General features: G+C 41.2%; 1 protein-coding gene across 10 annotated transcripts in view; it reads left to right on the plus strand.

Annotated features, from left to right (window-relative positions):
• Window positions 1-15,926, plus strand: part of ADGRL3 (adhesion G protein-coupled receptor L3) — a 504,270-nt gene that overhangs the window by 291,631 nt on the left and 196,713 nt on the right. For all 10 annotated transcript variants that reach the window (XM_035097281.2, XM_060268958.1, XM_060268959.1 and 7 more), the window contains exon 6: window positions 3,409-4,209. In XM_035097281.2, the coding sequence (XP_034953172.2) occupies window positions 3,409-4,209 (801 nt within the window). The remainder of the gene's footprint in view (window positions 1-3,408; window positions 4,210-15,926) is intronic.

Consider the following 15,926-nt stretch of genomic DNA (forward strand, 5'->3'; position numbering starts at 1 on the left):
TCATCATTTCAGAATCAGTTCTTAGTTCATCCAAATCTGTATTTCTGATCCTTGAGAAATTCCTAACTGCATCCTTGAGAGCAGGAAATGAGTCCAGGTAAAAAAAAGGAAGTAATTATTCAATACGCAAAGCATGTCTTTTCCTTCGGAACTATTGTTTAATCATATACTGGTTTATGTGGATCTAATTACATCATTGGCTAATCAGTTACCCTGTGGCATTAGGTAAGGGGTTTTTTTTGGGGGGGGGTGAGGAGATGACATATGCTATTTGATCTAATGGGAATAACTGCTGTTATGTACATTTATTTCAAGGTTTTTTTCCCTGTTTTTTTTTAAACAAAGATGCTATAACTGCCATAGGATGTTTCAGTCTATGTCAACATCTTCTTTGGAAGTTGGAACATATAATTCTTTGGGGGTACTGATACACTGGGGACCAGCCAATTATGAAGAGGCTGTATATTCAAGAATTTCCTGTCATTCCTGTGTTCAATGGAATCCTAGTCATTAGTCCGACAGAATCAATGAAAACCTTGGACTGACGTTAATGGGTTATGGATACAATGGTGCATGCTTTTTTAAAAAGAAAAAAGAAAAAGATTGTAATAAACCTTTATAAGGGTTTGATTTGTATTTTTTTAAGGCCTTACAAGCTAATGAATGCAGAATGTAGCAGTAAGCAAAATGAAGGCTAAATAGTTCAGTGCAAGAGCAAAAGTGTCTAGCCAATACAATACCATTAATCTGTTCTCTTTTTCTCCTCTCCTGCTTTTCTTCTTTCTCTACAATAGAAGTGGAACAAAAAGGTAATTAAATACCTTTCACATGTTTTTCTATATATACACATACCCATTCTAAGCAATTATGGGATAAAATATTTAACAGTCTAATGCTTTAGTTGAAATCCTTTCATCATTAATTTTCGCCATTTTAATCTATTGGTTAAATTTTGGGTTTTTTTTCTTTCTTTCTTTCTACTGCTAAGCAATTTCACCTAACATGTCGCCTCTTTCCTGGAAATGTTTACTGGCACCATGCTTCTTTCCACCCCACCCCTTGAAGGATTGTTTCATAAATGAAAATCTATTCCCCTTTCCTTCTGCACCATTTACGGAGCAGTATAAAATAATTTAGAAGGATGCAGCTTTTCTCTTTCCTGCTGTACTTGCATGGAGCTTACTTTCAATGCACCAAGGGTAATTTAGAGATCCTCAGAAGGTTTATTCCCCTTCGTTATGTTACAGCAGTTTTATATTTGTCAAGTATTTAACAGTATAAAGTGCTGTGTGCAATTTTTATAGGTTGCTTCTGTTCAAAAGGTCGACAGCTAAATTGCATATGCATTGTGCATTAGGCAGATGTTGAATCCAGTGTACATATGAAGGATCAGGATCGTGCCAAGTAGTGTACATTCCATGTCCATATTGCACAGAGTGCAGGTGACTCAAACCCTCAATTTCTTGGTGGTAAATGAATCCCATGTACATATGAGTGTATGCATGTTGTCCCATGACAATCAAAGGTGGGGTTGGGAAGAATGCCTTGCGTCCATTCAGTCGTCAGATTGAATGGCTGCACAGGACCAGCATAAAATTGCACCGTACAATTTCACACTATCATTTACCAGTCTGATTTCTGGCTTCCAGCATCAGTGTTGGTGGACATGTGTTGCTAAATTGATGTTTGCCCTTGCAGTTTTATTCTGATGACCTGGGACCCTCCTTCCCACTGGGAAATCCCATCCTGGTTTATGTGGGAAGGAGCCCACTAAATGAATTATGGCCAATAATTTGGGACTTCCAGTTGACCGTGCAAGAAAGAGCTCCTTTGCAAAAGTGGCGTTTTACAGAAAATAGGACTTAGGACACCTTTAGTTTTGGATCAATAGCTAGAAATGAAACACAGTCACGGGTGAGCGCACTCACACACACACATCAATTTTTGGATTAGCCTTGGTGCTGAAATTCTCAAGTCATTTGTAATGGGAACTGCAGACTATGACTTAAGTTCACATAGCTATGTAAAACTGTGTATTCAATCAATTAACAAGTTGTATCCTGGATTTCCCATTAGAAATGAAGCAGAGAGAAAAGGTTCATTTCCCTGTCCATGCCTATTGGGACGCCATTAATTATCAGCCCCCTCAGCTAATGCTATTTGCACTTGAAATGCAAAGATACATTTAATGTCATCGACAGTTTGATCAGGTTGGAGCAACTGCCTGTAGGATAGCTGTTTTCATGCCTTGTTTCCCATCAAACTAGGGATATGGGTGCAGAAGCCTGCAACTGAATACAAAAGGAATAGGCCTATTAAAAACAGTTGAGTATAAAGTGGTGGGGGGGGGGGAGAGAAAAATCTGTAATAATCAGGATTTTTCGTTTTTATTTGTTTAAACCAATTTATTTATTTATTTCATAAAAAAACTATCCTGCTTGATCGTAGAAGAAACCTCAAAGTGGTTTATAAAAAAGATAAAAGCTTATCACTAAGAGAAGTTTACAACAATAATTTAAAACATAAAAATTAAAACCACAATACTGTAGATGGAAACAAATTAAAAATCACATCAGCTTTCTAAACAACTTGGCAGAAATGTATTCAACAGGTGCCAAAAATAATACATGTGCCTTATATCAAAGGCCAGTGAGTTCCAAAGTGTCAGTATTCTTTCAGATCGAGTTTTTTCAGATACGATCATTGAGAAATGGCAATTGAGAACTGGCAGCTTGGTGTCTAAAACCACATTTGGTTAGGGGTTACGGGGATGTAAAATTATTCTGAAGTCTGTGGAGTAGATTATTTCAGCTGGTCGAACTTGATTTACTTAAGGCTTTAATTCTCCTGTATTTCAGAGGACTTTCCCTATTGATTTAAATCATGATCCTAGCCTTCCTCCATTGAGCTTTTTCCTTATCCTTATCCTTTCTCTCTTCCTCTTGGCATATTCATTAAATGTTCTTTCTTTACTTCTGTGGCTGCATTCTGTTTATGTAGCAGCTTCCGAAACCTTTTTCATTATTTAAAGCATTGACCTGTAAGAGGTTTGTTTCCCTTTTGTATGCTTTTAGAGTTGTTGTGGGTATTTTTTAGGTGTTTTTTTTTTAGTTGCTACAGAATTTTTACTTTGCCATGCAATAATATCTGTTAAGTATATAATTTCAAAGGAGGCACATTTCCCAAGGGACTTTTTTAAAAAGAGGATTGGAGAATAGTTATTGGGAACTGCCTGTATCCTCTTTTTAGCATGAAAAGCCACTCTCACATTCATATCAGAGTTTAGGAAAGCCTGAATTTCTTTTGAGCTCTCCCTTTGTTCTTGAGCTATGAACTTCTAAGTGCATGCTAGAGAAGGCCAGCACATTTAGTAACCTGCTTTGTTTTTAACTTTTTCCCTCCCTTCAGTTTTTCTTTGTCCTGGACTACTAAAAGGAGTGTATCAGAGTGAACATTTATTTGAATCCGATCACCAGTCAGGAGCCTGGTGTAAGGATCCATTGCAGGCTTCTGACAAAATTTACTACATGCCATGGACCCCTTACAGAACTGACACCCTAACAGAGTATTCTTCCAAGGATGATTTCATTGCTGGAAGACCAACTACAACTTACAAGTTGCCGCACAGGGTAGACGGCACGGGGTTTGTGGTGTATGATGGGGCTTTATTTTTCAACAAAGAACGAACCAGGAACATTGTCAAATTTGACCTACGGACAAGAATTAAAAGTGGGGAAGCCATCATTGCTAACGCCAACTACCACGACACGTCCCCTTACAGATGGGGCGGCAAGTCTGACATAGACTTGGCCGTGGATGAGAATGGCCTTTGGGTGATCTATGCAACTGAGCAAAACAACGGCAAAATAGTCATTAGTCAACTGAACCCTTATACCTTGAGGATCGAAGGGACATGGGATACGTCTTATGACAAGAGGTCGGCTTCTAATGCATTCATGATCTGTGGCATTTTGTATGTGGTGAAATCTGTGTATGAAGATGATGACAATGAAGCAACAGGTAATAAAATAGACTATATTTACAACACTGAACAAAGCAAAGAAAGTGTAGTGGATGTTCCTTTTCCGAACTCCTACCAGTACATTGCTGCGGTGGATTATAATCCAAGGGACAACCTTCTTTACGTATGGAACAACTACCATGTGGTTAAGTACTCTTTGGATTTTGGACCTATGGACAGCAGAACAGGTAAGGCTTCTTTGTTAAGTTTTGGGGTTTTGCATCTTGGGCTATGACTTGGGGCTAAGCTGCCTTTTCCTTAACAAGAGCAGCAGCAGGAAGGACTGGTTTGGAATGGAACCAAACTGTTTTCCCAACTTAAATTGCCTCCACCTCCCTGAGGCCAGTGTGGTGTAGTAGTTAAGAGTGGTAGACTCATAATCTGGGGAACCGGGTTTACGTCTCTGCTCCTCCACATGCAGCTGCTGGGTGACCTTGGGCTAGTCACACTTCTCTGAAGTCTCTCAGCCCCACCCACCTCACAGGGTGTTTGTTGTGGGAGAGGAAGGGAAAGGAGAATGTTAGCCGCTTTGAGACTCCTTCAGGTAGTGATAAAGCGGTATATCAAATCCAAACTCTTCTTCTTCTTCTTCTTCTTCTTCTTCTTCTTCTTCTTCTTCTTCTTCTTCTTCTTCTTCTTCTTCTTCTTCTCCTTCTCCTTCTCCTTCTCCTTCTCCTTCTCCTTCTCCTTCTCCTTCTCCTTCTCCTTCTCCTTCTCCTTCTCCTTCTCCTCCTCCTCCTCCTCCTCCTCCTCCTCCTCCTCCTCCTGAGATGGGAAATGTGTATTCACATTGTGGTTAGAACTGCCCATAACATACTTCACCTGTGCAAGGCTTTGGATTTGATTCCCGACATCTCTAGTTTTAAATTTTTTTGTGTGTGCGTGCGGGGAAAGAGGTGTTGTTTTTTTGTTTGTAAGATGTCTTAGCTGCCCTTAACCATAAGGTCCTAGGGCAGGTGAAAGCAATTAAGAATACAATTATAAAAACAGATGAAATCATCACAATTATTGGACACACAAATCAGTTCCAAATGGAACATAATAATTTATAATTTGAAAGATCTTAGGCAGTAGGCCTAGAAAATATTCCAGTTTGAGACCCTGAAGAATTCTTATCATTGGGGCTGTTAGTACTATGTTAGATGATAAGACGGCTGATGTCACTTGGTAGCAGGTTGCCCTGAAATGAACATGGGATTTTTATCCATGCCAGCAGAACATGTATATTTTTTATTTAAAAAAATACTGGTTTCTTTTTGTTTGTTTGCTTGCTTGCTTGCTTGCTTGCTTGTACAAATAACTCTAGCATCTGTACTAGATTGTCTTGCACTTACAAACTCTGAGAATCAGGGGAAATGCCTCATTGTCGCACACGAGCATGTAACTGACCTCTGCTTTTGTTAGAGAAAAGCCACTGCAGTTCTTTATCTGCTTCCTTCACTGCCAATTTTCTGCTGCAGTTCTGCCCCCATCCCCATGGGGTTGCAGATGCATGTTACCCCTCACAAGCATGCATATGTGACCAGCATAGCTGCCAAGTTATCCCTTTTTTACAGGGATTTCCCCTTATGCTGAATAGGCTTCCTCGCGAGAAAAGCGAAAACTTGGCAGCTATGGTGACCAGTGATGGCATCAAATCTATAAACAGAAAACATTCAATATTCAGTTTTCAGCAGTTTGAGCCTTGAAAGCTGCTTTCAAGTCATATTCAGACCCCTCTGAAATTTGGGCCTAATTCAAAAAGGGGCTCATTCTGTACCAGTCTTCCGTGCTGCTCTCTTTTCCCAAGCTTATCTTGGCTGCTGGAGATGGTAGTGAAGCTCTTTTTTTAAAGAAGCAAGTGAAAGTAATATGGTTTGATTTCTGATTTGGGAAACGTTTTATGGATGCAGGCTTGTAATTTGGTGGAATCCTCACAGGGTCTCAAGATTCCAGCAGGGATCTGTTTTCACCAGGCCAGATGAAAAATTAATAATATTTTCTTTTACAGAAAGGCACTCCAGATTTTCCTTCCTTCCTTGCAGAACTTTTCTCTTGTTTTTGCTTTTAAAATGTGTTTCATGCCACAATTAAACACAGGGTGGCTATATACATTGCCAAAATAAGAAGACAGATAAAATGTTCAAGTGCTTATTTATCTATATGTATCAACGCAGGTTTCAAAATAAATACCTTCACATGTGTATGCATTGTGTTTTGAACAGTTCACTGTATTTAAAGTAAAGCTCCTTGCTCCAAGCTGCCTTCCTTTAGGGCAGCTAGCAGTGGATGCATATATATCACTCAAACCCCAAAAACACACCCATTTCACCTCGCTCACAAACACATTAAACACCACCTTTATTTACATATTTATTTCATAAAATTTATATACTGCTTCTATTATAGATAAAAACCTCAAAGCATTTTACAGAAAAGATAAAATAAAATAAAAATTACTTTAAAAAACTTACAGCCATAATTTAAAATATTGTTGTTGTTTAGTCGTTTAGTCGTGTCCGACTCTTCGTGACCCCATGGACCATAGCACGCCAGGCACTCCTGTCTTGCACTGCCTCCCGCAGTTTGGTCAAACTCATGTTGGTAGCTTCGAGAACACTGTCCAACCATCTCATCCTCTGTCGTCCCCTTCTCCTAGTGCCCTCAATCTTTCCCAACATCAGGGTCTTTTCCAAGGATTCTTCTCATGAGGTGGCCAAAGTATTGGAGCCTCAGCTTCACGATCTGTCCTTCCAGTGAGCACTCAGGGCTGATTTCCTTAAAATATACAGAAAGTTAAAAACCACAATGGAATAGACACAAGCAAATTAAAACTCACACAAACTTTCTAAACATCTGGGTAGGTTTCTCTAAATAAGAATGTATTCACTGTATTCAGCAGGCCCTGAAAAGAATACAGTGAAGGTACCTGCCTGGTATCAATAGGCAGGGAGTTCCAAAGTATTGGTGCTGCAACAGTAAATGACCGAGTCTTACAGATGTGTTGCGGATTTTACATGGCCCCTGTAGAAGTGCCCATTCCACCAATCAAAGCAGTTGGGTGGGCACATATAGGGTAAGACAATCCCGTAGGTAAACTGGTCCCAAGTAGTTAAGGGTTTTATAGCCTAATAGTAAGATCTTGAAATCGGCCCGCTAGCAGATCAGCAACCCCTGCAGACATTTCGGAGTCCAGGTGTTCTCTGCTGACAAGGCCTCATTCCCCCGTCAGCAATTGTGCTGCAGCATTAACATGCAGTCAAGAGGCAAACAGAAATATATGCATTTCACATGATTGCACAGCCTTGGTACAGTGGCACACAATTTCACTCACTCAGACATATATAGTGGCACCTTGGTTTAAGAACAGCTTCGTTTATGAACAACTTGGATTAAGAACGCTGCAAACCCGGAAGTAGGTGCTTTGGTTTGTGAACTTTGCTTTGGAAGCAGAACATGTTCCGCTTCCTGTCGAGTGTGTTCCATTTGTAAATTGAATCCCCCGCTGCTATAGGAAAGCACGCCTTGGTTTAAGAATGCTTTGGTTTGAGTACGGATTTCCGGAATGGAATAATAATAATAATAATAATAATAATAATAATAATAATAATAATAATAATTTATTTATACCCCGCCCATCTGGCTGGGTTTCCCCAGCCACTCTGGGCGGCTTCCAACAGAAAAATGAAATAAAATAATCTATTAAACATTAAAAGCCTCCCTAAACACGGCTGCCTTCATATGTCTTCTAAAAATCTGGTAGCTGTTTTCCTCTTTGACATCTGATGGGAGGGCGTTCCACAGGGCAGGCGCCACCACCGAGAAGGCCCTCTGCCTGGTTCCCTGCGACTTGGCTTCTCGCAACGAGGGAACCGCCAGAAGGCCCTCGGTACTGGACCTCAGTGTCCGGGTAGAACGATGGGGGTGGAGACACTCCTTCAGGTATACTGGACCGAGGCCATTTAGGGCTTTAAAGGTCAGCACCAACACTTCGAACTGTGCTCGGGAACCAATGTAGATCTTTCAATCTAGATCTTTCAAGACCGGTGTTCGTAAACCAAGGTACCACTGCTCAGCCCTCCCCCCCCCCCCGATGACCCACTTGTACATGCACTAGGTGGAGAGATTTAACCCTTCCCATGTACTAGGATTGAAACCAACTATGACTTCTCAGCTGATGCACTCCATTCATGAGGGAAGGCAGTTTTCTTCCTAATCCTCACACACTGGAAGGGGAGACTTAATCCTTCCTTCCCAGTTTAGATGTTTCCAGGTGTCTCTTTTTATTGCTGTACCTGTATCTGTAATGACTGTATCTTTTGATGACTATATCCCAGCATAACCCAGTGGAGATCTACAGGTGAACTTTCCCTGTTTCTCAGATCCACACTAATTATCAGAGGATGGCTTGGTTTTCATCCCCATCATCATACGCAGGGAGACAAGAGAACCAGCGTGGCATAGTGGTTAAAAGTGTTGGACTGGGACCTGGGGGAGCAGGGTTCAAATCCCCACTTGGTCCTGAAGTTCCCTGGGTGACCTTGAGCTAGTCACTGTGTTCTCTCAGCCATACCTTACATCACAGGGTTGTTGTGGATATGAAACGAGGAGGAGGACCACGTATGCCACCCTGGAGGAGAAAAGTGGGGTATAAAGGAAGTAAACAAAGAAACTCATCCACTCTGTGTACTGTGATGAGGATAAAACTGGTCAGGTCAGGTGAAGGTGGGCTGTTTTGTTCCTGATCACAGCACAGGAGGTGGGAATGTTTTCATTCCGCTGCTCAGCACCCTGTGGCAGGGATGGGATTTGACCTTCCGAATCAGCTGTGTGGAAGGGGAAGGCTAGCAGAAGGACAAAGGCTTGAATGGATCAGTGCCAAAGGTCTGAACTAGGCTCACATATTCCCTGTGCTGGCCTTCAGCAATAAAAGTAAAGGCATTTCGGGAAGAGTTAAGAGATAATCAGCTGGCAGAAGAGAAATGGGGAAAGTGAGACTTGACGTGAGCTAAAATGATATTGAAAGAGGTGGGAAAATAAATTTAACGGAGAAGGTGGAATTGTGGATTGACAAATAAAGGAGGCGTGTTGCTGGCAGCAGTAGAAAAAAGAAAAGACAGCTGTCAGGAAACTATAATGTATTCCATTTGTTTTGTTCATAACATAATTTTTATTTTGAAAAGAAACGACTTGCCTTGCCTCATGAGTGTCATTACAAGGATCCCAAAATACCTGGCTGTGATTCATACGTGAAGAAACAGAGGAAAGATGAGCTTGTGTGTGGATTGAGGTCTTTTGTGGAAGCTGGAATTATTGAAGTATTACATTAAGATAGAACTATTGGGTCCATTTTGTGTGTCGAATGACATTTTGGAAAGCTTTGATATGTATCTAAATCTATACAGTCGTACCTTGGAAGTCGAACGAAATTAGTTCCGGAAGTCCGTTCGACTTCCAAAACATTCGAAAACCAAAGTGCGGCTTCTGATTGGCTGCAGGAAGCTCCTGCAGCTAACTGGAAGCCATGGAAGCCCCATTGGACGTTGGACGTTGGGCTTTCAAAAACCGGAACATTCACTCCCGGAGCCGGGAGCCAAGGTGTTCGAGATCCAAGGTACGACTGTAGTTCTTGTGTTCATGTTTGTTGGTGGAAGAAAATGGTTCTTCTTGCCAGCCCAAATCATATGAAGACGTAGGTGATATTTTATATCGGGGAAGGAGGGACAGCCCTATTTTGCCAGCAGAAACCCCCTGCACTCTGAATCCCATCATCTGCCTGGGTCCTTGTCTCTTCCACTATGTTCAACATCAGACATCCCCAAACTGCGGCCCTCCAGATGTTTTGGCATACAACTCCCATGATCCCTAACTAACAGGATCAGTGGCCGGGGAAGATGGGAATTGTAGTCCAAAACAGCTGGAGGGCCGAAGTTTGGGGATGCATGTTCAACATCTTTATTTGAAAATGAACAGATTTTTAAAAATATCATCATCATCATCATTTTGGGATACTAGTACTGTCTTCTCCACTGTACACACTACACACAGAAAATTTACAACTTAGGGAAGAAGGCAAGCAAAACATTTCATTAGCCAATACATCCTCATCTTTTTTATGAGGTAGAAAGATCCCAATCCCATATCAAAGGTCAGGAAGGGAATGAAGAGAAGTTAGAGCACTCCATCTTTAATATTTGGGATAGGGGCATTCTTGAACTGAGCAACAGCACCTCTTGTCATTCTTTGTTAAGGATGGAAGATGATTTGCAGAGACAACTCCCTGAAACAATAGGCCTATTTTTATTGACTGCCTGGCAAAAAGTGCTCCATTATAGCAAATTACTCCATTTTTACTGGGCAACAGCAAAATTGCAATAATATCTTGCATTTTAATAGCATCTCTTAAATTATCTTTGCTTAATGGGAATGATTGTTGGGGCCTTGGTGATGAAGATAAATACGTAGGCTGAAGGCATGAATCAATATTACAGTGTCATAAAGTAATTTAATTCATTAACTGAAGATTTAAAAGTGGATTAAATTGGAAATTTAACCTATGAAAATATATTCAGCACCAATGTTCTTGCCATATCTGAGGACATCAAAGTGCTTTGTGGGGGATCAGGAAGCTTGAGGGTGGAATTGGGGAAACAGACATTAAAAAGAAAGAAATAGCTGTTGCTTAGCATTGTTGCACCATCAGAAATTGGATTTAAACGTGGGGACAAACAAAAAGTTAGAATGCAATAAAGCAAAACACACATTGAATTTGTGCAGGCAACTCTCACACCGCGGCTACATTCCAGGAAAAGTGTCTAAAACCGAAATCACATATAGTCCAAGCGCATTGAGTTCAGTGGCCGTTGGGATTGCCAAAGCTCCCCCTGCCCCAGATTTCTGCCCCCTTTCCTCCCCCTTTTTATTGCATTTCCAAGCACATAAAACTGAACAAGCACAAGTTAAATGCACATAGGTTGCGAAACAAAATAAAAAAATTCCTTCCAGTAGCACCTTAGAGACCAACTAAGTTTGTCATTGGTATGATGTGTGCATGCACACTTCTTCAGATACACTGAAACAGAAGTCACCAGACCCTTATATATAGGTTGTGAGTGACCCATATATCCTTAATATGTGGGCAGAATACCATGAAGGGGATAGGACTAAGTATCTACTCCCAAGCAGAGGATGTTTTAAATAAGCATTCTGCATTCATCTCTCAAGTCCAGCAGTTCATTTATCACAATTTCCCAAATTGCTCATTTGTCAGGGTTGAGGCAGGCTGTTGCCTTAGTTATATGTGAAAAGGGGTGTGAGAGCATGGGTGATGGTCTTCACAGTGAAAGGCGAAGAGGATGAAAGGCAAGCAGACCACGAACCCACCCTACCATGGTCCTCACAGCTGTCACTAAGAGGCTGTCTTCATGCCCTGTAGGCTTTCATTGAAGAACTCTTTAATCTCTGGACTCAATTGATTGGTCCAGCCAACTCTCTGTACTTATAGTATAGCAAGGCAATTAGGCATGAGCAGACCCTCCAAGTCTCCCTGTTTTCCAGGGACAGTCCCGGATTTATGAAAGCCATTCCAGTTTCTGATTTGATCCAGGACTTTTCCTTAGGACGTCACTATTTTCATGGGAGAAATGTTGGAGGGTATGGAGTCATCTGACCCCTGAGCCAAGGAGATAAGTAACTATACAACCTTTAGAAGACATCTAAAGGAAGCCCTGCATAGGGAAGGTTTTTTTTTAAGTTTATTGTTATATTATGTTTCTATATATGTTGGAAGCCACCCAGAGTGGCTGGGGCAACCCAGTCAGATGGGTTGGGTGGTATAATAATAATAATAATAATAATAATAATAATAATAATAATAATAATGCAGAAGAATAGGATGTCCCTATTTTCATCCGACACGGGTGGTGCTGTGGGTTAAACCACAGAGCCTAGGGCTTGCCGATCAGAAGGTTGCCGGTTCGAATCCCCGCGATGGGGTGAGCTCCCGTTGCTCGGTCCCAGTTCCTGCCAACCTAGCAGTTCGAAAGCATGTCAAAGTGCAAGTAGATAAATAGGTACCGCTGCAGCGGGAAGGTAAACAGTGTTTCCATGTGCTGCTCTGGTTCTCCAAAAGCGGCTTTGTCATGCTGGCCACATGACCCGGAAGCTGTACGCCGGCTCCCTCAGCCAATAACGCGAGATGAGCGCCACAACCCCAAAGTCGGTCACAACTGGACCTAATGGTCAAGGGTTCCTTTACCTTTACCTTATTTTCATCGGATAAATGTTGGAGGGTATGCATGAGGGGCCGGATACAACTAAAGAGTCCTGCTAGCATAATGGGACTTCCCCCCATTGGCTTGGGAAGTGTCAAGAGGAACTCCAGAGCAGTGTGCAGGGTATGTGAGAGAGGCGGGGGGGGGGGAGACTGAAATGTACTGATGAAACAATTTCTGTAGTGTTACACTTGAATCCCGCCCCCAAGCCCTCCAATGTTTCTTCCTAAACAAATTTCGCTTTTACTAAAGGTATTCGTGGGGCATCAATTTCAATAATTACTGCAAAGGTTTTCTAAATGAATTAAATATAATTTTAAAAACAGTTAGCCACAATAGCAAATAAAAACAGCACAGTAATGTGTTGGGTTCAACCTAATCTGGATTATTTCCCTGTTCGAGTCAATACCTAGTAGTACAGCTGTTGCCCATCCTTTCAGAGTTCCACTTCTGTTCCAAGAAACTGAATGCACTCTGGCCCTCTGACTTCTGATTTCAACTTTCCGTAACAGTGGCCCCAGTCTCTGAAGGAAAATCTATCTGCTTGCTCTCTTACTCTGTGGGGGTGGGGAGAGAGAGAGAGAGAGAGTTTATATCAGTGGTGGGTGGGTCTAGGTGCAAAAATGATGAAAGGGAGTGAAGAAAGGCCCACCGATCTGGCGCACAGCAACTTATTTGCTTATGTTAATCTTGGTGCATAACTAGCCAGCCAAAATCATTAATAAAGGAATTGGTTTGGCAGTCTTGCTCTTACACATTCTACCCCAACAAATAGGGCATGGCTAGGAACTGGAAGGGACCCAGGGTATCATCTAAGCTGACCCTGCAAACTCATAACAAAATGCAAACAAAGTTGGCATCTGGATTTGTTGCAGGATCTGGTCCCTGTGGCTGTGATGTGGTTTGCTCTTGACGGCAAGCAGCTGTTTGGGCAGGGAGGGTGCTATCTGCAAACAAGTGCAGGCCTGCTGCCCAAGGCCTATTTGAGCAAAGCATCATTGTCCAACATGAGCTGCAGATCATGGGCAATACTTTAGAGTGGTTTTATCTGGGAGTGATGGATAACAAGTGACATTCATTTGTTTTCTCTTCTGGGTCTGTCCTGTAGCAGATTATTCTTAGGTACCAGTCTGGCCTTGTAGATTTGCTTTTTCCGCTTCGTATTGTAGTCTGGAAAATGCCTGACGCAAATCCTAATGATGTTGAGAGTCTGCCCAAAGAGTCAGAGCAGATAATGCTTGTGTCTTAAGCGTTGGCTGCAGGCCATGGATTTCGCGTTACATTCTGGGTGGAAGCCAGAAGCATGTCGGTATGTGTAGTGGTCAGTAGATTTCTTTTATATATGTGCCTTACTGGTTTCGTATAAAACAAACATAGCAATAACCATAAAAAATAACACTCAAATCCCACTGGGGAAAAGTCACGAGTCCTTTGTTTCCAATATGAAAGTATCATTTATGTCCCAGGGTATCTTTCCAGTGTGATCATGTGAATCCAGATCAGGCATCCCCAAACTGCGGCCCTCCAGATGTTTTGGCCTACAACTCCCATGATCCCTAGCTAACAGGACCAGTGGTCAGGGATGATGGGAATTGTAGTCCAAAACATCTGGAGGGCCGAAGTTTGGGGGTGCCTGATCCAGATGATAAATGTGCTTTCAATATACATCAGGCAGAGGAGAGACTTTTTGAGACAGGAGCAGAGAAAGCACTATTTTAAGTCATCCATGAAGATGTTGGCATACTGTGGAGCCATGCAATAACCTATGGCAGTGCTATTTATCTTAAGATGCATATTTGCCCCATAGCTCAATTAATTGTAAGCACAAAGGGGCAGAGTTTGCTGGCAGATGTGCCATAGCACCATCAGGAATGATAGTCTCACATATTATATGGTTGCACACATTAGTATGCACAAAATATTACAGACCAGGTTTCCTAAAGTAGCCGGCACGTAATACAACAATGACTCTGACTGCTTAAATATACTTACGTATTAACACCTATGAAATTATGCTGCAGAAATATACCAGTAGTGCTGCTAGGGGTTTGACTCTTTCATATGTATATTATACATATAAAATAAATATTCCTGCATATAATTTTGCACATAATCAGTCAGTGAAATGTAGGACCTCAGAAGGTGCTGGACCAACCAGACTTCAAGGATTTTATAGATGCAATTGCTGTTGATTAAATGACCCTTAGGGTCACTTCCAACATATCAACAATGCTAGATTCAGGAGGCAGTCTGATACGTTTGGGTCAGAACCCCCAAATTCCATGTATAAATATTTTAAGACAGATTACAGTATTCAACCATCCCTAATGATAGAGTTAATCATTTTGTAATGAGGCATGTCAGTCATGTAGTGAAAAACAAGTATGAAGATGTGATTGATGTTGATTTGTAATATGATTAGTTGAGGTTTTAGGGTTTGTTTTAATAAGGTATGTTACATGCATGATTTTTTATGTGGGTTGTTAATTATAATTATTATATGTATATTATCTGAATTGCGTTTGTTTCTGTGTTGCTGTTCTCAAGATTTTCACTGAAATATCTTGGGCATTTTATTACATTTCAGTTCCCTTTTAAAGATTTGCATTGTTTGCTTGCTTGCTTTTGCTTTCATGAGAGTCATTGCCAGTCAGAATAGGTAATAAAGAGCTAGATCAGGCTTCCTCAACCTTGGCCCTCCAGATGTTTTGAGACTACAATTCCCATCATCCATAACCACTGGTCCTGCTAGCTAGGGATCATGGGAGTTGTAGGCCAAAAACATATGGAGGGCCGAGGTTGAGGAAGCCTGAGCTAAATTGATGAGTGATCTGATTTGTTATTTAAAGAGCTACATACATTAAGTTCAGTCTTGAAAGAGGATTTATTTAACAATAATAAAAAGTATAGATGCTCATGAAGAGAGGCTGCTAATCCTTCAACTCTGGGATAATGCCCCTTTGTTTAGAGAGAGGTGCAGAATTTTTATTTTTTTTATTTTTTTGCACAAGAGTAATCTACCTTTGTTCCAGGATCAATACTCAGGTCTAGGAATTGGCCACTTCTGCTGCCAGGTTGTCTCAAGCAGTCTGCGAAGCTTAATGTTGTGGTTACTTAAACTCTGCCAAGGATTTAAACTTAATCTCCACCAAGGAACTTCCTTATTGGGGGGGGGGGATAAAGAGTAATCACTTTGGTGTGAAGCTAAACATTATTGAATGAAATTGTTAGTGAGAATATGGCCCCCATAAAACCATCAGTCTCACACTACTTTTTCAAGCTGGTCTGTGTATTAGCAAGTCATATAGGCTGAAATGTAATTGGAAGGCTGTAAACAAAGCCACAAAAATCAATGCTGTTTAACTTCTCCATTAATGATCTCAAAAGAAGGAACACTGTGAGCAGCATACCAATTGCCATCATGCTCGTTGTTGAATTGGAACAAGTTGCACGTTAGCAAGAAAAGAGAGAAACACACAGATATTCCAAAGTGATTAGAGTTATGTGTTAGGAATGAAATTAAGTAAACTTCCAAGGCAAAGGGGAAATGAGAACAACATAGGCCACTCATTACAGAGGAAGAATCCTGTGTGTTTAGTAAGGTACATGTGTCTAGAGATGACTGTCTCTATGCTGAGCAGTGTACCTATTGC

The sequence above is a fragment of the Zootoca vivipara genome, chromosome 16 (genome assembly GCF_963506605.1).
Source record: "Zootoca vivipara chromosome 16, rZooViv1.1, whole genome shotgun sequence".
Lineage (NCBI taxonomy): Eukaryota > Metazoa > Chordata > Lepidosauria > Squamata > Lacertidae > Zootoca > Zootoca vivipara.